Consider the following 23532-nt stretch of genomic DNA (forward strand, 5'->3'; position numbering starts at 1 on the left):
GGTCTTGCGTGAGTGCGAGGATATTGTTTTGTACTCCAAGATGAAAAGCCATTCAGAATTTCTGAGCAGAGGAGTAGCATGATCAGACTTAGGCATTGAAAAGATTTTTCTGGCTGCTGTGTTAAAAATAAGCTTGTAAGTGTGAAGCTATTGCTACCTTGGAGTGGGGAGGGACTTTCTAAGTGTGACATAAAAAACCCTAAAGACATAACTGAAAAGCCATGAAGAGAAAGGTAAACGGAACTGGTGATGGAAAAGTTTAGGATTTTTGAATGAAAAAAAAAAAACCACCTAAAATATAAGCTCAGAGTAAAATATACCACACATCTCAAAGACACAGGGCTAATTTTCCTAATAAGCAAAGATCTCTTGGAAAAAAAAAAGAAAAGAAAAATGTGAACAGGCCAGTAGAAAAATTGACAAAGGACCTAAGTCGGCATTTATAGAACACAAATATTGACAGACAAAAATGACTGTTAAAAAGTATTCAAATTTACTACTTAAAGAATTTACATTAAAACAATAATGAGATTTTAAAAATCTTTTCAATTACTAAAGACAAAAAATCGATAATATTCAATATTAGAAAGTGTGTGGAAATAGAGGCACTGTTAGTTGTGTATTTTTTGAAGACATCTTAAAATTAATATGTCTGTACTCCTTGATCCAGCAACTTAGCTTCTTTGAATTATCCATATAAGATACTTATACAAATGTTTGAACATGTGTACAGAGACATTTTTAATTTAAATTGGGAAACTTGAATATCCAGCATTTGGGAATTTAAATTTCTATATACCCAATCACTTTAAAAAAATTTACTTTATTTATTTGGCTGCATTGGGTCTTCATTGCTGCACGTGGGCTTTTCTCACGTTGCGGTGAGCGGGGGCTACTCTTCGTTCTGGTGTGCAGGCTTCTCACTGTGGTGGCTTCTCTTGTTGGGAGCACAGGCTCTAGGTGTGCAGGCTTCAGTAGTTGTGGCTCATGGGCTCTAGAGTGCAGGCTCAGTAGTTGTGGCACACGGGCTTAGCTGTTCCGCGGCCTGTGGGATTTTCCTGGACGAGGGCTCAAACCCATGTCTCCTGCATTGGCAGGCAGATTCTTAACCACTGTGCCACCAGGGAAGCCCTTATACCCCATCATTTTTAAAACTAAAAACTATAAGATGCCAAAGACATATTGAGTAAAAAAAGTAAGTTACAAAACAGTATGATATGATCATTTTTGTAAAATAATCATCTTAAATGTGTTCTCAGTGATTACCACTTGGGGTAAACTTACAGAGAACTTGCATTTTATACATTATATATTTCTGTTAAAGTTTAATTTTTTTATAAAAACTTAATACTGGTGTAAATAGAAAAAGATAATTGCTTTTAAACCCTATTTATTCTTCACAACTTACAAACAATTTTCCTGTTTGGAGAATGCTATCAATATCTCTTTTCTGTCTCTGAAATTCTTTGCCTGACAAGTCATCCTGTAAAAGAGTATAACTCCTTTAAGATGAAAATCAGATCTAACTTCCCTGTGCTTCGGGCAAATATAAGTGATCAAATAAACCTGGGTGGAACATTTAGAAAGTGTAGAAATGAGTGACTTTCATGTAAGGTTTAGAAAACTCTCCTCTCTGGGGAGAAACATTTAAACAAAGGATAACCCCTGTTCTTCTTTCATTAGAATTACATGATGGAAACCCAAAGCCCTTTCCCTTGACTAGCATAATATGTCCCTCATAGCCAACTGAGCAAGTAAAAAATCTAGAAAATGCTTAACTATTTCCTGTTCCCCCTTTAGTGCACGGTGCACTATCAGCATGTTTCTTCCTTCTTATTTAGTGCCTTGTTGTATCAAATTCTCTTATCAGGTTTTCAAACACAAACCTTGCTAGAGGCCGTGAACTTACTGAGTAGCCCAGAGTATTCTTCAGGTACCCCTGGCTTCAGTCACTCGTCAACTTCAGAGAATCAACACACCAGCGCCTTGGAGCACCAGCTGTGGTAACTCGAGTAGTTGAACACCAGACAAAGTGAGGCTTCCAACCACTGTCACACATCCTGTTAAAATCCTGGCTCTGCCCTTGGCTTAGGTATGTCCTTCCTCTACTTGGATAAAGCCTCTCTGACCTCTCTACTAAGGCATAAGCAGACAGTCTATGTATGACAAGGAGAGTCCTCCCTTCTCCCCCTCTAGTTATATCTTCCAAAACTACCAACAAACAAAGCAAAGCAAAACAAAAACGCAGAAAAAACACTAGTGGACAATTTTAAAAAATATCAGCACTTGGTAGATGTATACACTCACTTGCTTTCATTATTTCAACAGAGAGAAAATAAATGAACTAAGAATTCAACTCAAGAAATCAGAAAAAGAATGAGAAAGAAATCCCCAAGGAAAAGGTTAGAAAAGAAAAATAAAAGTAAATGAATTAAAAATAGAAAAAGTCACATTAATAAATAAATCCAAGAATGAAATCTTTGTAAATGAGCCCATAAAAACAACAAACCTATGGTAAATCCAAGTGAGAGAAGAAAATTAAGTTATCAATGACAAATAATAGCAGATGAGGAGGTAAGTATGCTACCAAAATTTTTAAAAATCTTAATGAAATTGATGGTTTTCTGGGATAAAACCATTAGTTCCGAAATTCACTCAAGAAGTAGAAAAGTCTAAATAAACCAATCCTAAAGGAAATAATTGAAAAAACTATCAAAGAATCATCTCCAGAAAGACTCAGAAAATTCTGTAGCATTTTAATTTTTTTAAGTATTTATTACATGTGTAGGATAAATTCTAACTTTTCCATTTGGAATATAAGACAAGTAGAAAGAAAAGAAGAGAATCGTTCCATTTTCATCACCTAAATACAGTCACTATTGACATGTTGTCATTCCCTTCCACTTTTTGATATTTTTAATCTGTTTTACACAGTTGTGTGATTTTATTCTAAAAGCACTTTAACAGGCTATTTAACATTTTAATGTACTAAAAACTTTTCATTTTATTACAAGCTTTTCATACGAATAAATTATATGTAGACATTGAGATATAATAAATAGTGCTTATAGAAGAGATGGAAAGTTTACATGATATATATATTGATAATAAGATGCTTGGTATAGTGTCTGGGACACAGGGGTTCAAGAGACGGTAGCTATTACTGTTATACTTTGAAAAGGGCTTTTCCTTTTGCGTATATCATTATTTAATTTATAATGGATATTACTATCTCACAACATCATGCTTTTTCCTCTTTAGTGGAACAGGCAAGCCACATGCCTCGCAGAGAGAGGCCAAGAATATATTATTGCTCCTCAGGAGAATCCTTCTGCTTGTTTGGTTTTGCTAAGAAGGTAGAGTTCAGGCTGAGCAGAGTTCAACAAGTTGAGGCTTAGAGTGGTAAAGAGGGGCGTCCTGTGTCTCAACACTGAGACCCATGCAGGACCAGGATCCTGAGTGGTGTTTAGAGTAGTGAACTCAGGTTTGGGTTAGGATCTTTCATATGAGGGATTTGGCCTACATGGCATAGAAATAAAGGGTTGATTTTTACTCTGAAGTCACTGGGAGGTTAACAATCAAAACATGGGCTCTAGCCTCTACAAACCCTCAACCCTTCATGTTTCTTTAAAGGTTGCTTTGTCATTTATTATGTTTTCACTAATTTTGTTTCCATTTCCTGTTTGAAGTTTGTTTTTCTGGCATCTCTGGTCTTTCCCTCTTCTCCCTAACTTCTCTTTGCTTTCCTCCTCTCGTAGAGTTTATCCCCATCTTTCCATTTCTTAGCTGCTTTTTTTTTTTTTTTTTTTTTAGTAATTTATTTATTTATTTTTGCTGTGTTGGGTCTTCGTTTCTGTGCGAGGGCTTTCTCTAGTTGTGGCAAGCGGGGGCCACTCTTCATCGCGGTGCGCGGGCCCCTCACTATCGCGGCCTCTCCTGTTGCGGAGCACAGGCTCCAGACGCGCAGGCTCAGCAGCTGTGGCTCACGGGCCTAGTTGCTCCGTGGCATGTGGGATCCTCCCAGACCAGGGCTCGAACCCGTGTCCCCTGCATTAGCAGGCAGACTCTCAACCACTGCGCCACCAGGGAAGCCCATTAGCTGCTTTTTTGATTAAAAAGGAGGGAGGGAAAAATACGGGTATTTTCCGAGATGCAAAGACTAAGTCTACTACCCAAAGAATCTTGCTAAAATTATTATTATTTTAATTTTTGAATTTTATTTTATTTTTTATACAGCAGGTTTTTATTAGTCATCCATTTTATACACATCAGTGTATACATGTCAATCCCAATCTCCCAATTCATCACACACACCCCCATGACTTTCCCCCCTTGGTGTCCATACGTTTGTTCTCTACATCTGTGTCTCTATTTTTGCCCTGCAAACCGGTTCATCTGTACCATTTTTCTAGGTTCCACATACATGCGTTAATATACAATATTTGTTTTTCTCTTTCTGACTTACTTCACTCTGTATGACAGTCTCTAGATCCATCCATGTCTCAACAAATGACTCAATAAAATTATTATTAAAGGATGAACTTCAACAAGAGTGAATCCAGAGGAAAGGTGCTGGCATACAAGAATGGTGCCTCAGAAATTGATAAAACATGTCAGAAAACTTAACATCTTACTATTAAAGAAAATGTCCATTTCACATTTAAAAAAGAAACTTGTTCCTAAGAATGACCAACTGTAATCAACAGAAGGAGCTTCAGACAAGTGAAGTGGAAATACAATATGCTAACTGCTGTGCCAGAGGTATGCACAAGAGGTATCACATCACTCAAACATGTAGGAAAGTATCAAGAAAGGCTTCCTGAAGGAGGCGACAGCTGAGGTGCGTCTTGAAGAATAGCTCTGAGTTGGTTTGGCAGGCGAGTGGAGAAGGTATGGTCACAGGTGGTGTTTTATGAATCCAACAGGGTGGTGATGTGTGTGGCAGTGCAGTGAGGGTGGCTGGGAGAATGTTGAGCATATTAGCAAAACCCAAATATGTCATGGTTCTGATAGGACAGGGAAGGAAAGAAGCACTGGGAGGAAAAAAATGGGCTAAATAACTAGAAATCTACACTAAAGAGCTGAAGAACAGGGTAGCAGGACAGAGAGAGCTAGAAGAGGAGTGAGTATGAGCAACAGCCTTCCTGATGTTCTCTGCCCAGTGAAATGCTACCCCTTTTTTTTTTATGACCCAGTTCAAATCCTAGCCATTCTGCTACCACCAGGGCCTGAAGTAGATTTCTTCTCCTAAGAACCATGATCTCCAATTTGGCACATAATCATTCACTGTCTCAAATCAACAGCTATCTTTTTATGGATACTCAACCCCTTTAGGGCAGGGATCCTCAGAGAACCCAGAGCTAGGCTTACACACAGTGAAAAGTAAAGATTTACTGACTTCTTAACAGGACCCACAAAGCCCCCATTTTCTGGTTCCTGACCATCTTCTCTCTGCTACTCTGCCTGTCTCTCCACATTCCAGTCACACTGGCCATCTTTCAAACCCACCAATTTCTTTCACACTTGTTTTTGCACATGCTCTTTTGGCCTGGAATGCTTTCCCCTCTATTATTCACTTGGTTAATTCCTACTCTACTTCTAGGATTCAGTTACCATGTTATTTCCTCAAAGAGACCTTCTCTGTCATCCCTCTCTCCCCATATACAATCTATCACGGCATATTTATTTGTGTGATTGTTTGTTTAATGCCTCTGTCGTCAGACTATTGTAAGCTCCATGGAAACAAAGATCATGTCCATTTTGTTTATTACACCTAGTGCCTTGCTCAGTGCCTGGTAGATAATAAGTACTCAATATACATCTGCTGAATGATGAATGATTCTAAGGTCTCCAGGGGAGCCATAGGACCTAAGTGTCAATACTAACTACAATCCTGTTGGTGTAGAGGGTCCTGAGATTCACCCTTATGCTGGATCTCCATGGGTTGAGGCTGGAGATATGTTGCTTTCTTAGCTGGATCCAGAGGTACCGATGTCTCAGAAAGCACTTCCTGTGCACAGGCCTGGGTTGAAACCTGAGGACAAGCAAGCTCATTTAGGCATCTGAAGGGCCCACAGAGTAAATGATACCCAGAGACCCCACAAAGGACCAGCTTGGAAGCTCACTCCCAACTATCCCTCCGCTGAGCACAGGGCCCTTTCCTACCTGTTGGCCTGATTCATCCAGCTCCCTCTCCAGATCTTCCAGCATAGCTACCACCTCCTCCCCACTCTCTGGTTGAAGATCCTGTACCCAGTCCTGGAGCTCCTCAGGCAGGATGGTCAGGAACTGCTCCAGCACCAGCAAGTCTAACATCTGCTCCCCGGTGTGTATCTCAGGCCTTAACCACTCACAGCAGAACACCCAGAGCTGGCTCAAGGCCTCATGGGGCCCAGGAGTCTCCTTGTAGCAGGAATGTTGGAAGCGCTGGCAGAATAACTCCAGGTTGTTTTGGCTGCTCCCTTTTGTGCCAGATCTCTGACCCACAGCACGCCTTTTTTTTGCGGTACGCGGGCCTCTCACTGTTGTGGCCTCTCCCGTTGCGGAGCACAGGCTCCGGACGCGCAGGCTCAGCGGCCATGGCTCACGAGCCCAGCTGCTCGGCGGCATGTGGGATCTTCCTGGACCGGGGCACGAACCCACGTCCCCTGCATCGGCAGGCGGACTCTCAACCACTGCGCCACCAGGGAAGCCCAGGCCCTTTTTTGTTAGTTACTTCAAAGAGCCCTTTTGGCTCTTCAGGAACATCTGGAAGGAAAACAGCAGCCATTCCCACTCCAATGGGCCAAGAGGAGGATTGCTGATACGTGTTATCCTTTAGGGCACACTCCTAAGGTTACAGAAACCATAGTTAGAAAGATATGTATATGCAGGCTGATTCAATATTTGAGCTCACACACTAAGTCTAATCTTTCTGTTTTAGAAGAAAAAGGAGGCTCAATCCCAAATTAAAGAGAATTTAATAAAGAAAATTAAAAAAAATAAAAGTTTAAGGCAATTCAAACCTTTTTTCAAGTAGGAGAAGGGAAGTTTGTCAGGAGACTGCATTTTTGACAATACTGGGAATATTGTTGGATTCTTGCTTCCTCCAAATAACACCAAAACAATCAGTTGATAAGGCCAACCCAAGTTTATTCTTAGAGAGCACTACTTGACAGAGTCTTAGTAGCGTCTCCCAGGGAAGAAGGCAAAGTCAGGATATTTATGAGGATTTGGGGGCTTAAGGCAGATCTTTCAAAGCAGGATAAGGATTGGGCAAGGATCATGATACAATAGTTTAGGATTGATGGGCACAGCAAGGTGCAGAATTTGAGTTGACGGTTACAAAATGTCTAGATCCTATCCATTGAAAGTTGAAGAGTTTGATGTTCACATAAATGGATTGAAGGGCAAGTTCTTGAAACAAATATAATTATCGGCAACTTTTACTTTCTAGGGCAAGAATTTCCTGTAATAGTAAAGGTATGTTGCTAAAGAAGTGGAATAGTGGAGTTACATTTAGGGAAGACAGTTGAACAGTCAAATTATGTTAGTGTAGGTAGTAGGCTGTGTGGGGGTAGGTGGCTTCAGTTTTCCATGTAGCAACAGACATAAGCAGGGCCTACGGGTTTGCAGAAATGTGGATTACCAACTAATTAGCATGGCAGGCAGTGGTTAAGGGCACGGGCTGTGGATTCCAAAAGACCTGGGCTTGAATCCTCTTTTCTTATGTGTGGTGGCTTAACATCTCTAAACTTCTGTTTTCCCCTCTGTAAAAATATCGTAGAGGTTTTTAAACGTTTTATTTTGAAATAATTTTAAACTTATAGAAAATTGCCAGAAAAAAGGTACAGAACAATCTCTATAACCTTCACCCAGCTTCCCCTAGTTAACATCTTACATAACCACAGCACAATTACAAAACCAGGAAAATAATCTTACAGTGCGATGAACTAAACGGCAGACCTTATTACATACGGTTATTTTGAGAATCAATTAAATTCAGTGCCTGGCACTTAGTAAGACCTCAGTTAGAGGGATGCAGTTACCACTGTGAATTGGTCATCCAGGTGCTGGCTCCAGGGATCACACCTCGAGCTCAGTCAGGTACACTTCTAGGTTTCCGGGCACAGAATATAGGACGATCCAAGGAGGCCCTCTAGTGCCTTCTCTGCGCCTGGCATCTGTTACTCAATGGGCAACTTTCCAAAACACCTTCACCTTCCCGGCCCTAAAGGTTAATTTAGGGGATTCTAGACTGGGCTTGGAGAAAGATTGTTTTAGGAATCATTCAAGATAAAGGACATGGAGCCGCTTACACATGTCTTCCACTGGTTTGGATCTTCGAAAGAGTAAGACAATATAGTGAGTTAACCGGCTAGACTACAAACCCCGTTCTCATTTACCGCACTGGCACATCATTGTGACCAACCACGAGCCCAAGGCTCAGGAGGTGTCGGCTGTCTGTGTCCTTCAAGCCACAAGGACCTGGCAGACCACAAAAGGCTTCCGGGAGTAGGCGGCCACGTTGGACAAACGGGTGGTCAGAATAGAACTACTCGTGTTAGCAACCAGTAACCCAGGGGTGCGAGTCTTAGAAACGTTCTGGGGCGCCGGCCGCCAGCTGGGCCGGCTGCTGCGGGGTCTCCGCGGGCACTTCCAGCGCCGACTGTCCAAGGAGGTGGCTCCTCCCACCCGCGCCCAACCGACCTGGGGGTCCCGGGCCCCGACGCGGGGCCGTCTTCCTGCCAGTCTTACCAGCGCCCGGGGAAGGTGGTCCCCCGGACCTACCCAGCCCCTCGGAGCCCCAGACCTGCCGGCGGCGGAAGTGCGTCCGCGAACCCGGCCCAGCCCTGCGCCTGCGCTTCCGGCGGCTTCGGGAAGGTCCGAGCCGTTTGGCTTGGCCGAGCGCCCCGTGCCTGTAGCGAGGTCTGCACATCAGGACGCCTAGGCCTATAGGGTTTTGATTTATAACTCGCCTCATCTTAAAAAGAGGGTCCGAGCGCCAGCTCCGCGTCGTTGAGTCCCTCCGCGCCCCACCCCCCGCGCGGGGCAGCGGGCGGGGACCTTCCTAGGCGCGCTTGCCCTCCGAGCATCACTTCTCTAATTCCAGTTCACCGACCCCGCGTCCTCTTCCCCTCCCTGCCAACCTGCCTCCCTGGACAGCATCCCCCACTCCATCCCGACCTCCGTCAACCTGAATGTATTTACCAGGCAGGCACACCGCGCAACCAGAATGTGTCCGCAGTGTTCCCATCAGTACAGTCACTCCGTCTGGATCATAAATTACCCACAAGGAGAGGAAGGGAAAGGAGGAGGCGTAAGGCACGCTATGATGGGTGCGGTGCTGTGTGTTCTACTTACAACCCGGAAACACGCAAAAAGCTTAAGTGACCTGCCCAAGTTTGCACAGCCCAGGGACAGGATGCACCCCACGCATGTGTGACCAAGACCTGTCCTGGGATCCGTACAGCGTGGCCACAGTGAGAGAGACCACCACTGCTCAAGGTAAAATGACAATTTCCAGGCTTATCGTGTGTATTGACATTAAAAAATGAGACTGCTGCAGGGCTCGGACACCAAAAAAGTTTTCTCTAGGAAAATTAGAACCCCAGGTAGAGAATAGAGTCTTCTGGAAAAATTTAACAACTGATGGCCTGTAGCTTGTAAAGGACACTTCTACTCTGTAGGCTTTTTAAGTTGGTAAGTGGAGTGGGAAGCAGGTGTTGGGGAAGAAAAATTTTCCTTCTACCTTTCTAGGTTCTTTGGTTGGTCTTATAATTAAATTGACATAAAACAGATTATCAGAAGAAAAACAAATTTAATTTTTTATGTCTAGGAGCCCTGAAGATAAGAGAGGCTTACATGCCATCCTGAGCTAATGAATGGGATAGGGGTCTGGGGCTTCAAAGGGGAGGAGGGTAATTAACAGGATGATAAGAAGAGCAGATGTTTGGTAATTAGATGTTTGCCCTGCCATGCAGATACGTCTTTTAAATGAAAAAAGTTATCTCTGTTAATAGCTCGTTTTCCAGCACAGGCCCCCAGTCTAAATTATTTCCAGTAGTTAAGGGAGAGGTAAAAGTCGTCCTGAGTCTGCTGGGTCTTGATAGTTTTCAACTCAAAATAATCCACATTCCAAAGTGGCACATTTTTGGGTAGCCTATTCTGCTCCACTTCATACTCACTTTGCATCTTGCTGAACTCTTCATGAATTGTGGGTCCACTGGAATTTTGTGCTCATGAGGGATTACAAATGCTACACGTGAATGGGGGCATATCCTCTGCTCAGGCACATGCTCTATCGTCCTATTTTACTTCACTTACAAAACACAGTTTGAAAGATAAAGTTAAGAATTTCAAGACTGTGACAACAGGGCATTAAACCAAGCTCTTGACCTTCTGAAAGCAGGACACTTCTGAGTGCTAGGCACTGTGTGACTGCATAAGTCACACATATTTGAAGCTAGCACTACACATCTAGCAGACTCAGTGGGGAACCTTACAAGGGAGGCAACTGTGGAGAAGCCTTCAAACAAACAGGAGATAAATGTGGGAAAAATTTCAGCTGGAATCCAAATCTTATCAAGCACAGGAGAAACCATATTGGAGAAAAAAACCTTGTAACTGTGGCGAGTAAGGATATTATGAGGATAAAAGAAGGTATCATGTGGAAGGCATCTTGAATACATGCATTCCTGTGCTGGTCTAAGAATGTTGTAGTACAGGTGAGTATTGGCTCTGCCAAAGCAAAATGGACGGACAGAAAAAGTATGACATTTTAAATAAAGAAATAAACACAAATAAAAAATATATTAAAACCTTACAGAGACCTCCCTGGTGGTCCAGTGGTTAAGACTCTGTGCTCCCAGTGCAGGGGGCCTGGGTTCCATCCCTGGTCAGGGAACCAGATCCCACATGCCACAACTAAAGATCCCGCACGTGACAACGAAGATCCCGCGGGCCGCAACTAAGACCTGGCACATCCAAGTAAATAAATAAATATTAAAAAAAAAAAAACTTACAAATATCACTTAAGAAACAGGTTACAATTGTGTTTTCAGAATATGAACCAAAATTTTTTCCCAAGTTATATATTGCAGAGCATTTGTTATTATGCCTTTATAAAAATTTCACATTCAGAAGACATAAACGTTGATGTCTTTCCAACCAAATATTCGTTCTTTAAAAAATATGGAAGAGCAGTGCCTTCAGATGGGAAAGATGGGCTCTAATATTTTAAGACTTTTTTTAAATTTCAGGAAACAAAACAAAACTTGGGTCTATAAGAAGAAGTTACGTTTGAGACTGAGAAATGTTGCTTTAAAATGAAAAGAATAAAGGAAGAGTCATTTTTAAATCCAATTTTTTGGTATAGCATGAATTTAAAATTTCATTTATGGGAATTCCCTGGCAGTCCAGTGGTTAGGACTCAGAACGTTCACTGCAGTGGACCTGGGTTTGATCCCTGGTAGGGGAACTAAGATCCCACAAGCTGCATGGTGCAGCGAAAAAATAAATAAATAAAATAAAATTTCATTTATTTATTATTAATCTAAAAGCTAATAATCATGACATATGAATAGTGGGATTTGGAGAAACATGTTTCATGTCAGAGTGAATCCATTTCAAGATACAGACATTTAAAAATACTTTTGTGTTTGTCTTTTTAAAAAATTCAGATATAATTGACAACATTGTGTGAGTTTAAGGCATACATTTGGATTTGATACACATATATTGCAATGTGATTACTACCTTAGTGTTAGCTAATACCTCCATCACTTCACATAATTATCTCATCTTTTTTTTGTGATGAACACATTTAAGATCTAGCTTCTTAGCAACTTTCAGGTATATAATACAGTATTGCTAACTATAATCACAATGCTGTGCATTAGATCCCTAGAACTTATTCACCTTCTAACTACAAGTTTGTACCCTCTGACAAACATCTCCCCAGTTCCCCCACCTGCAGCCCCTGGTAACAATCATTCTACTCTGTTTCTATGAGTTCAGTTTTTTTAGATTCCAATTATAAATGTTATCATGCAGTGTTTTTCTTTCTCTGTCTGATATACCTCGCTTAGCATAATGCCCTCAAGATCCATCCATATTGTTGTAAATGGCAGGACTTCCAGGTAACTGGTAAATTGAAGAAGGGCCCTTCTTCAGTTGAGGAGGTAATACTGAAGAGGACAGATCTAGGAGATATTTTAGAATCATTTCTGACCCTTTAAGATTACAGGGACTACAGGAAAAAACCCAAACAAACAAGGCTTAGGTGAGTCTGAAAGATCAGGTAGATGATGTAGCTTCTATTATAAGGGAATAGGAAAGAGGGTACAAAATGGCTTTAGGTGATTCAGGGGAGTCAGAAAAGGTAATTTTAAGACAAAAGAGTAAGTTTACTTTACAGAGCAAGCACTAAATGTACAGTAGAGGTTAGACTATGAAATTACACATGATGAAAATACAAATAGGTTTAAATAAAGATAACTTTTATGAGATCAGTCAGGAATAGGTTTTTTTTTTTTTTTTTGCAGTACGCGGGCCTTTCACTGTTGTGGCCTCTCCCGTTGCGGAGCACAGGCTCCGGACGCGCAGGCTCAGCGGCCATGGCTCACGGGCCCAGCCGCTCTGCAGCATGTGGGATCTTCCCGGACCGGGGTACGAACCCATGTGCCCTGCATCGGCAGGTGGACTCTCAACCACTGTGCCACCAGGGAAGCCCCGTCTTTTCTAATTTTATATCCCGTTGTCATACTGTTAGTGACATACTCAAGGTTAAGGTTAAGAACTAGGGCACTGGAATAGTATGTGTGCTTATATCCCGCTTCCACCATTTACTATGTGTTCTTGTGCCAGATACTTTACAGCTCAGTTTTCTCAACTATAAAATGGGAAATAAAATAAAATAAAATGGTAAAAATAACAGCACTTGTACAATCATGAGACAGGTTTTATCAGCACAGTGCCTGTAAAAATAAACTATGGGTTCAACATTACCGTAAAACAAATATTGGGTTATTTAGATCCTATCAGGACGTTTCTAGTTCAAGATCATTGAAAAATAAATGCTAAGACTTTTTTTTATAAAGCCTCTTAGTGGAAAATTTTGTTCATTATATTATACTTCTCATATGGAAGTTCTGTTTCTAGCCAGAGTTTTCATATAAAAGCATTATATACTATAGAATATTTAGGCCTTAAATATGTTTTTATTTCTCATATTAGTTCAAATGTGCCTCATCTAAAAGGTAAAACAAGTAGAGCAGGATTCACCTTTATATCCTGAAATCATTGGTAGAGTTCCAACTTGTTGCAGATTCCTCTCCACTCTTCTCTCAGATACCTACCCTTTCTACACTCTCCTCTAGGTCTTTTCTTTTTTTAATTTTTATTTTATTTTATTTTTTTTCCTCTAGGTCTTTTTTTGAGAGAATAGCAGCCAGCAGCAATGAAATAAAGTTTCAGGACCTATATTTTTAGTACTAATTCCTTCAGCCCTCTTCCACAATTGTCAGTAGCCAGAGAACCCTATTTCTGTCAAGAGAGCTCCCCAGAACTACACTCTCTATCCACCTACCCCAGGAGGGTGCCAAAAGCCTCACAGCGTACGTGGCAGTATAATCCCAGTTATACTACTGTGTATCTCCTCCAAATTCTAAGGTTTATTTCAATTTGAACACCTTTCCTTACCTCTAACCCTAGCTCTTGCCTAATTTGCTTCTATTCCCCTCCTGTCTTATTTGAATCTCTGGATTATGGCCTCTTGCTTTAAATGCTCTTCCAGTTGTTCACTTCCTGGCATGACCTCTGAACACAGATTTTGGCTTACATACTGGAATGCCACCACTGCATATGTCCTCTTGTTTGACGTGACTGTCTAATTTAGTTGTGCTGTGTCTTCATTCTTTAAAGGAATCTTCCAAAAGAACTGTTCTGCAGTACCTTGCTCAAGCTATTCCATTCCTAGGCTTAGCCTACCTCCTCTTGTGGAGAATCATTAACTAGAGTTGATGATCAGTCTCTTTACCTGAATCTTCTTCCCCCCACACTGTAATCATGGTTATTTCCCAAGAGCGTCCTCTTTTTCTATTTTCATTGCCGTAGACTAACCCATTTATTAGCCTCCCCCAAATTCTTCTATTTTGGTTTGATTTTAGCGGTCAGCGGAAGAGGTACATCCACTGTCTCACAGAAAGCAGACACATAGAGGTGAAGATCATATGCAGAACAGAAAACTGAGAATGAGAGAGAGAACACTGTCTCACAGAAAGCAGACACATACAGGTGAAGATCATATGCAGAACAGAAAACTGAGAATGAGAGAGAGAATAAAGAGACATTGGTCTTACAGTCATTCATCTCACCCAGTATTTATTTTTTATTCAATGTTTTTCACGTTTTGCTATTTCCTTATGAATTTAAGTTCTTTACATTAATAGGCTTTCCCTCTTGTGAATTCTCTGATGTTGACTAAGGTGTGAGCTCTGACTGAAGGCTCTCCCACACTCACTGCATTCATAGGGTTTCTCTCCAGTGTGGATTCTCAGGTGTCGAATAAGGTGTGAGCTCACTCTGAAGGTTTTCCCACATTCACTACATTCATAGGGTTTCTCTCTGGTGTGAATTCTCTGATGCAGGATAAGATGTGAGTTCAGGCTGAATGCTCTCCCACATTCTTTGCATTCAAAGGGTCTTTCCCCAGTGTGAATCCTCTGGTGTCTAGTAAGATCTGAGCTCCCCCCAAAGCCTTTCCCACACTCATTACATTCAAAAGGTCTCTCTCCAGTGTGGATTCTCTGATGCCTAATAAGCTTTGAGCTGTGTCTGAAAGCTTTCCCACATTCATTACACTGATGGATTTTCTCTCCACTGAAAATTGCTGCATGTTTAATAAGGTTTGGGCTCTTGAGAGATTTTCCATATTGGTGAATTTTTTCTCCAGCATAAATTCTTTGATGCTTAATAAAATCTGAATTCCATTTGAAACTTTGGTCATAGGTACTGTGTTTACAAGATTTCTGGTGTGAAAATTCATTTGAGTTCAGATTTAAGCTTCTCTCACAACCATCATGGCTTATTATTTCACCTGTAAGTGTATTTTTGTGGGTGAAAATTTTACTAAAACCTCCATCCTGAGCTGATGATGGTTTTTGAGACTCCCCTGATTCTTTTTCCTGTTGTCTCTTTAACCTGCCTGTAGACTTACAGATGTCTTGAGGCTCAGCAGGTCCTTCTGACACAAATCCTGAAATTCTTCCTGATATAATTCTCTGCGATTCCATTCTCTCATAAATTTCCAGCTCTGGCATGGATCCACTGTTTTCACTCTCATTGTCTAAAATAATGATGAAAAAATAAAGGGGTAAATACCTGTTTGCTGAGCTGATAGACAATAAAACTTTGAGGTACACGCAAGATGGTTATCTATTGGTACTTCATTTGGCCACTCTAAAAATGTGTGGCCTTTGGAATGAGAGGACTGATGGATGAGGATACAAAAGAAAGAAAAATTGGTAAAAGCACATAATTTATGCAGTGGTTGGCAGAGAGAGGAAACAGACATCCGAGGATGAGCAGATACAACAGAAAAGATTAGGAAGAGGATCACCACCAGCAAGAATGGGGGTGGGGAACAAAGTAAGTAGAAGGACTATGCAATGTGACTGAGAGGGCTCTTGAGGAACTTTGGGTCTATGATATTTCTAGTGTTAGGCTCTTGAGGAACTTTGGGTCTATGATATTTCTAGTGTTAGGCTTAGAGGATGAAAGGGAGGCACCATCTCAAAGAGAGCAGATGAGGACATAGATGCATTGAGAAAAGTAAAGTTATAATGACTCTGCGGTATGTATGTGGTGGGAGAAACCTCCATCCATCTATCCATCCAATCCACCCTTCCATTTCTTCTTCATCATTCATGGATAATCAAATTCTGTCATTTCTGCTAAATGTCCCCTATATACCTCCCTTTCCTTACATTTCTGTTACTATAGAATCTCACTGCTTCCTGTTTAGATAACTGTAACAGCCTCCTTGCTGTTCTGACTCTGAGCTATTCTTCTTCCCAGTCATCCTAAATACCCTTACCAGACTAATTGTCATTAAACCCAGTCATCCTGGGACTTCCCTAGTGGTGCAGTGGTTAAGAATCCACCTGCTAATGCAGGGGACGTGGGTTCCAGCCCTTGTCCGGGAAGATCCCACATGCTGCGGAGCAACTAAGTCCGTGCACTACAACTACTGAGCCTGTGCTCTAGAGCCCGCGAGCCACAACTACTGAGCCCATGTGCCACAGCTACTGAAGCCCGTGCACCACAACTACTGAGCCTGTGCTCTAGAGCCCGCGAGCCACAACTACTGAGCCCATGTGCCACAGCTACTGAAGCCCACGCACCTAGAGCCCACGCTTCACAACCAGAGAAGCCACCACAATTAGAAGCCCGTGCACCACAACAAAGAGTAGCCCCAGCTCGCTGCAACTAGAGAAACCCCACGCACAGCAACAAAGACCCAATGCAGCCAAAAATAAAACAACAACAACAATAACAACAAAAAACCCTGTCATCCTCTTACACCCTACTCAGAAACCCTTAATCTCTTCTATGACACATCTGAGCTCTTCAGACTGGTTTCCAGGACTATGATCTAGTCCTCAAAATTCCTACCTTCTAGCTCATCAGCCATATACTGTGCTCATGACTCTATATTATGCTGGAATCAAGCAGCCCCTCTTTGTTATAGGGTGTCCTTTGTCTAGAATAAGCTAGGCAGTAAAGGGGGTTAGGCAGTGCTGGTCTTAGGGTGGGAAAATTTACAATTTTAGGTGGGGTGAATGGAAATGTTTCCAGAGCAAACTTGAAAGCAGAATTTGGGTAATTAAAAAAAAATTACTGTAATTTACTCTTGGGTTTATTTTTGGGACCATATACACGTAAAGTGATATTGAGTCCATGAACTTTTTAAACAATGAGTTTTCGAACAGCAATGAGGATTCTATGGAAGTAGTCAGTGCAAGTATGGCCAACTTTCTATAAAAACATAAAAGAGCTTTGTAAAACCAAAAGTAAAATTAAAAAAAGGCAACAATATGGATCTTGTTCTACGTATCTGTGAATTATATTCTATTTCTGAGTATATCATCACATATTTGCCTCTTTTTCTCTATCATTGTACGTGCTTCTCTATGAACATGTTTTGTTTCTGTGTATGTGTTTCTTTCCCTTTTGCTTCTTTTCTCATTCCCTGAGATCTCAACTCATTCATTTTCTTTCCTTTAACTTGCTCATAACATGAAAACATCCACGTTTTAGAAATATTATGGATAGGGCTTCCCTGGTGGCGCAGTGGTTGAGAGTCCGCCTGCCGATGCAGGGGACGCGGGTTCGTGCCCCGGTCCGGGAAGATCCCACATGCCGCGGAGCGGCTGGGCCCGTGAGCCATGGCCGCTGAGCCTGCGCGTCCAGAGCCTGGGCTCCGCAACGGGAGAGGCCACAAAAGTGAGAAGCCCGCGTATCACAAAAAAAAAAAAAAAAGAAATATTATGGATAAAGAACAAATGAAAAAAAGGAGACATTTTGGATAAGAAACAAAGTTTTCTCTCTCTTTTTCTGGTTGGCCAATGACACACAAGAAAAAAGTTCTCGATTTCTCATGAAGTAATAAAGGAAAGGACCATCTGCAGTTATGAAGACTAATATGAGAAGGGAGGTTCACTGTCCCAGTTCTTCAGGGACGTGCACCACAGAGAGTATTGTCCCTTACCATGGTCCAGTAGGAGTTGGGGTTCTGAAGAACCATGAAGGACCTTGGTGTTCACTGGCTGGAACTGGACACTAAGTGGTGGTCCAGGAGGTGCCACATTTCTCCTGAATAGTTCTTGTCCATGTCCACAGACTGGAATCTGAGAAAAACAAAGTACATTTGAGCTTATGAGAGAATCCCTGTTGGAATTAAACATCTTCCAAAACCAAAGAGAGCCTCCTGTAGTATTGGGTTGGCCAAAAAGTTTGTTCGGATTGAACAAACTTTTTGGCCAACTCAATAATATAAAACTGGGGAAGGAAGAATTAAGTCTGACTCAATTATAAAAGGTAGTATGGTACCAAACAGAGAGGGAAGGAGACACAACTGCATACTGAACTACGAGTTCCTACAAAGCTCACTAGATATCAATCTCAGGCCCTTTTCTCCCTTTGTGGGGCTCCACCCATCCTGGAGGTCTTAGATCTCCCATCCCCTTTGTACCTGGAGTACTGCTTCATCAGTGCCTCTCTCTAAATCTTCCAGTATGGTCACTGCCTCCTCTCCAGTCTCTGGGTAATGTTCATGCACCCAAGCCTGTAGATCCCCTGGCAGGATGGTCAGGAACTGCTCTAGCACCAGTAGCTCCAGGATCTGCTCCTTGGAGTGGGTTTCTGGCTTCAGCCACTGAGAGCAGAGCTCTCGCAGCTGGCTCAGTGCCTCGCGGGGTCCTGGGGAATCCTGGTAGCAGAACTGCCTGAACAGCTGTCGGCAGAGCTCCTGCCTGAGGGGATCACTTCTCTGTAAGCAAGTGTCCTGCTTCCAGACAAAATCTTCCTCTTCAATCTTCACTATCAGAAGTCCTTCATCCTTTTGAAGGTCCTGAGCTGCAGCTTTCTTTGATTCTGTTGTCATCTTGAGATAAAATGTATGATCAGAATCCCACTTCTGCTCTGTGAAAGGCCTTTTTTAGTTTAAAGAGCTCTCCTGAGGGATAAAAAAATTGTTATTACTGTCTAGGAAGACAAAATATCACATCATAGAAATAGTTATTCTTCATTATACACTTAAAAGCACTGAAATACCTGTTTTGTGGAATACAACTGTTGCATAATTTCTACCTAAAAGCAGCTTAAAAATTTATTTTAAAAATAAGATAATTTAAATTACAAATATTAAATATAAGACAATATAAATATAAGGCAATATTAAATGTTAACTTGTCATATGCAATTAAATTATTTATTAGTCATAAAGAAAATAACCATCAAAACAGAAAAATGACAGAAGTGCTTCATAAAGTTGGAGATGGAAAAGAGCACAGTAGGTTACAATGGTCAGGAGAAGCTTAATTAAAAAACTAACTTCTGATGAATGGATAGGATTTGACTAGAATGTGGGAGAAAGAAATAGGAAATTACAAGCAAGGAACAGCTTGAACAACTGGTTAATGGTAGGAACACAGAAGTGGGAAAGCAAAATGTCAGTAGGTTTGTATAAGGAAATTACAGAGACAAAGCCCCTATTGAAGAAAGCTTCAAATGTCAAGTTCATGAATTCAGAGTTTATCTTTTAGGCACCGGGGAGCCAACAAAAGCTTCTGAGCAGAATGGCCTGACAAATACTGTTTGTGGAGATATATTGTTTATTTCTAGGATGGACCACAATATGAAAAGATAGAAACATAAAGAGGCTACTATACTCATAAAAGTGTGGGGGAAATACAAGCTTAGAATATTATAACTATCTATTCAGAATGTGGAACTAGGATTACTTATAAATCTCTTAAATAATAAAATAGGGCAACTTTTCTTGACAGCCAGAGGTTAACAATTTCAGTCAGTGTAACTAGCTTCTTCCCCAAAAGTCTCAGGTAGGTTTCCTTTTGTCCCAACAATTCCTTCTCTGCCTTTCTGGTTTCATGGCTCAGTCTATGTCCTGGACATTGAGGCCTATCATATCACCAGTAAATTATAATAAACCAGCACCAGTCTTTTGTTAGTCTTTTTGTTAGATATGAGTTCCTCAAGTCTTATCAGCACTTTGGAATGGTCAGTCTGGTGTCTGGACTGAAAAACTGAATAAAGGAATTGAGAGGTAAAGCCCCAGAATACAATAGCAACATATAAGTACCAATCTTTCATGTCCTTCTACTCAACATTTCACCAAGCTGACTACTGACTCTTGCACAGACATGTACATTATTAAGAATCTTAACACAGCAAAGCATTGGGCTAGAAGTTATATGGCAGTGGTTTCCAAGAAAGTCTGAATTCAGAGCTGAGCTCACTGCCTAACTGTCATGTGGGAACTTTGTTAGAAACAGATTCCTTGGCCCTGCCCCTGGAGATGCTGACCTGGTTAGTATGGGGTATGCCTAGATATTCTCTATTCTGATGTACAGATAAAAGGAATTTAAAAAATAGTATTTGAGTTTGCAAGGAGTTTACAAAATAGTTGGAAAGAAATGACGTAAAACACACATGGATGCAAAACATTTAAATAACAAAACAAGTTTCACGTGACACACACATTGAAAATGTTTGATAAATGTTGAAAGCCGAAGTACTAAACAAATTGCATGGTAGAGACACTGAATATCTTAATAGCTCTGAGGTAAGGAAAGAATGTGTGTGTATGTGTGCAAATATTTCCTACAGGTGGTGGGGCTTAAACTGGACAATAAAGGATGAGAAAGATCCAGAAAGGTAAAAAGGAAGGGAGAGCAAAGAATTGAGGAAGTGGGAAAGAACAGCAGATTGATAATGAGACCAGCTTGCAGGGTGTAATTGGAGTGACTAAGAATTGCACTACCTCTGATAAGGAATTCACCAACTCTACTCTGAGTTCCTAAAGTTCCTAAAACAACATCTGTGGATGCAACACATATTAACCTGTATTATTTTTAGTCATTTGGCTGTTTTCTTTTTCTTTTTTTTTCATCAATTGACTGGAGCTCCATGAGGTTAAGGACCATGCATTAATATTTATTCTTAAGTTCCCACATTTGTTGATTTATTGGATAAAAATGTAAATTAGGAAATTTGAGTTTCCTAATTGCTTTGTGTTTTGGATATTCTGTACTTTAGATGATGAGACGTCCACTTAGAAAAACATTTCCAACAGATATTAAGAGATTTTAATGGAAAGGAGTTAGGAATGGAAATACAAATTTAGATAAGATCCATGGAAAGGGCAGTTAAAGATAAATATTGAGGATAATTCTCCAAGAGTATGAAATGAAGATCACAGGCTCAGATTGAACCTTGGAAAACAGAGTTTGAGGGGGTGAAAGTAAGAACAAAATTTAGCAATGATAGAGGAGGAAAATGGGGGGTTAGAGCTATGGTATATATATCAGTCTCAATCTTTCATAATTTATTGGGACATTCTTTTGATATAGAGACCTAAGTTCACTTCTTGTTATGTTTTCTAGATGTGTTAAGTGTTTACCAGGTAGTGTCTTAAATCTTTATGCGCATTATCTCATTTAGCTTAGGAAGGTGAACAGTAAAGTAGGCCTACAGAATCCACAATTCCTAGCTTAAACTTAAATTATCATGCTAAGCAGCTGATTCTACAACATATGTTATCTCCTCACATAGCTGAAAGCTCTGTCTTCAGATATTTAATCACTTCTCATCCACTTAAAACAGTCCACAACTCTAGATAAAATCATCTAGTTCTCAAGGATTTGATATATACCCCCTAAAGCTGGGTTTCAAATGTCTTACTAACCTCAAGCTAAAAAACATTTATTGAGCATCTAGTGCTTTACAATCATTGTGTTGGAGCAGAGTTACAAAAATAGCTAAGCAGATATGTAAACAAATGCCATTAGAACAGAGTAGGTAGTAATTAGTTACGTTGGGAAAGGTGGAAGTTTCGTAAAGTGCAGGCTTCTTGTTGGATGAGTAGGTTCCTGGTGAATGGGTAGGTTCTGGGTGTGTATGTTGGGGTAGGAGGAGGACGGGGGTGGGGGGGTAGTTTTGTTGGCGGAGGGATGGCAGGGGAAATCCAGTAGAGGTCACAGAGCAGGGGATTCACAGCTCTCACAGCACCTTGTGTTTCTCAAATTGAGGCACTTTCCAGTCTTACAACTGCCTGATTTGCTGTCTTCTTTCTCATTCTAGAACGAGATATTGGTTTCAATATTGGCTTCGTGGCCTCCCCGCTACACAGGAAACACTCACTAAATATTTACTGCGTGAGTAAATTTCATGAGGATGCCGGGCTGTCCCCACTTTTCCTGCGAAAAGGCAGATTACTCCTTCCATGAGAAGCAGGAGTCAGGGGCGGACCGTGGGGCAGTTTTCTTCTGGCAGAACGCAGCTGATCCAAGACAGATGCCAGCCTTCCTCGCCTTGCCCGACTGGGTCAGGCCACTCCTCTTACCAGTGACCCTATAATCTCCGCAAGCAGGAATGCCCGAACAGCCCCCCAACCACGCCCTCTTAGCCCTCAACGATGACGTCACGCGCGGCGGAGGTAACTATGGGAACCCCTGTCCTTTCCCGAAATAGGAGGGCGCGAACGCTCTCCCAATGCCAAAGCTAGTTCCACCTTTCCTCGGGATTCCTCTGAGGTCCCGGTCCAGAGCGCCACAGGGTTGCTGCAATCCCGAAGGGAACATGATAGGGACTGGGTGTTTAAAGGGGACAAAGGGCCGGACATCTGAGGCCCCAGAGCCGGACTCACCTCTCCCACAGGGCTGGTTCCGATCGGACACTTCCGGTGGAAGGACGGAGCTGCAATACCCACCAAGGCGTCCTTCCACAGAGACTTTTGAGGCTGCGCAGAAGGAGACGGGCCGGCTTTGGACTGCGCTTCCCAGAAGCCTTCGGATCTCCTCAGGAACCGGGACTCCATTTCCCAGGCGTCTTCGCTACGGTCTTGAAGTCCTCAGACTTTGAAGGAGAAGGCGTCTTTTCTTCTCTTTGTAGTAGTAAGCTTGCCTCTTCAGCTCCCATGCGGGCCTCATCCTTGACTTCATCCCATTTCAGTATGGGGCCGTGAAATGGAAGCCCACGCAGCAGGAACGCGGCTCAAACTTCACCTTTGGACTTATGGGAAACTTTTCCCAAATCCTTGGTTTGTCCCCCAACCCGGGTGGACCGCAGATATGCAAAACGGGGTTAATCGTAACGCCTGTCTTAAGACTTTGCATTACCCTAAATTGTGAACATTCTTTAATCCATTACCAAATCTATAAGAACCAGAACGTTGACAATAACCTAACCTTTACTACAACTCTTTCTCTTGTCTCCCTCCGTATTTTGTGTCCCCTTACTTATTGAAAAGATAGTTCTGCTTGATACATACACATGGCCAAACAATATAGGCTTTTAATTTTAGTTGTTTTTGGTCTAAAAGGCATCATGTCATAGGTAATCTGAATTTGCTTCTTTTCACTCAATATGTTAAGATATACCCATATTGTTGAGTTAAAATTCATTTTCATTACTGTATAATATTCCATTTGTGAATATAGCATTGTGTTCATCCTTTCTCCTAAGATGGGTTGATAACACCATTATCTCTCTTTTGGAATACCGCAGTAAACTCTTAAGTGAGCCCTCTGCTTCTGCCTGTCTCCCCCACAGCCCATTCTCAGTAGAGCAGCCAGAGTGATATTATTTTTGTTTTTTTAAATCAGAATATCATTTTTCCCTCATGTGGAACTTCTACCACCCTTTCGTGTTGTATGTTTGCTCTCTCCTCTCTCTCTTTTTTTTTTCATTTATTTTTGGCTGCATTGGGCCTTTGTTGCTTTGCGCAGGCTAGTTGTGGAGAGCGGGGGCTAC

At 41.6% G+C, this 23532-nt stretch overlaps 1 protein-coding gene and 1 long non-coding RNA gene across 4 annotated transcripts; both read right to left on the reverse strand.

Annotated features, from left to right (window-relative positions):
• Nucleotides 1–4101: 4101 nt before the first annotated feature.
• Nucleotides 4102–8965, reverse strand: LOC308623509. 2 transcript variants are annotated; one of them, XR_014016827.1, is made up of 3 exons: nucleotides 8737–8965; nucleotides 6166–6829; nucleotides 4102–6034 (listed from the first exon to the last, which is right to left on the reverse strand). It is a non-coding gene; the product is annotated as an uncharacterized lncRNA (long non-coding RNA). The 2 variants fall into 2 exon arrangements; XR_014016828.1 differs by having other exon boundaries at nucleotides 8028–8965.
• Nucleotides 8966–12523: 3558 nt separating this feature from the next.
• On the reverse strand, nucleotides 12524–23034 carry ZNF165 (zinc finger protein 165). 2 transcript variants are annotated; one of them, XM_081245980.1, is made up of 4 exons: nucleotides 22427–23034; nucleotides 18233–18715; nucleotides 17750–17888; nucleotides 12524–15325 (listed from the first exon to the last, which is right to left on the reverse strand). In XM_081245980.1, the coding sequence occupies exons 2-4, from the start codon at nucleotides 18641–18643 to the stop codon at nucleotides 14418–14420; spliced, it is 1458 nt and encodes a 485-aa protein (XP_081102106.1). In that variant the 5' UTR covers nucleotides 18644–18715; nucleotides 22427–23034; the 3' UTR covers nucleotides 12524–14417. The 2 variants fall into 2 exon arrangements, with proteins under 2 accessions (XP_081102106.1, XP_081102107.1); XM_081245981.1 differs by lacking the exon at nucleotides 22427–23034 and adding an exon at nucleotides 21595–21633.
• Nucleotides 23035–23532: the final 498 nt, after the last annotated feature.

Source organism: Mesoplodon bidens, assembly GCF_964165515.1.
Source record: "Mesoplodon bidens genome assembly, chromosome: 10".
In the NCBI taxonomy this organism is placed as follows: Eukaryota; Metazoa; Chordata; class Mammalia; order Artiodactyla; family Ziphiidae; genus Mesoplodon; species Mesoplodon bidens.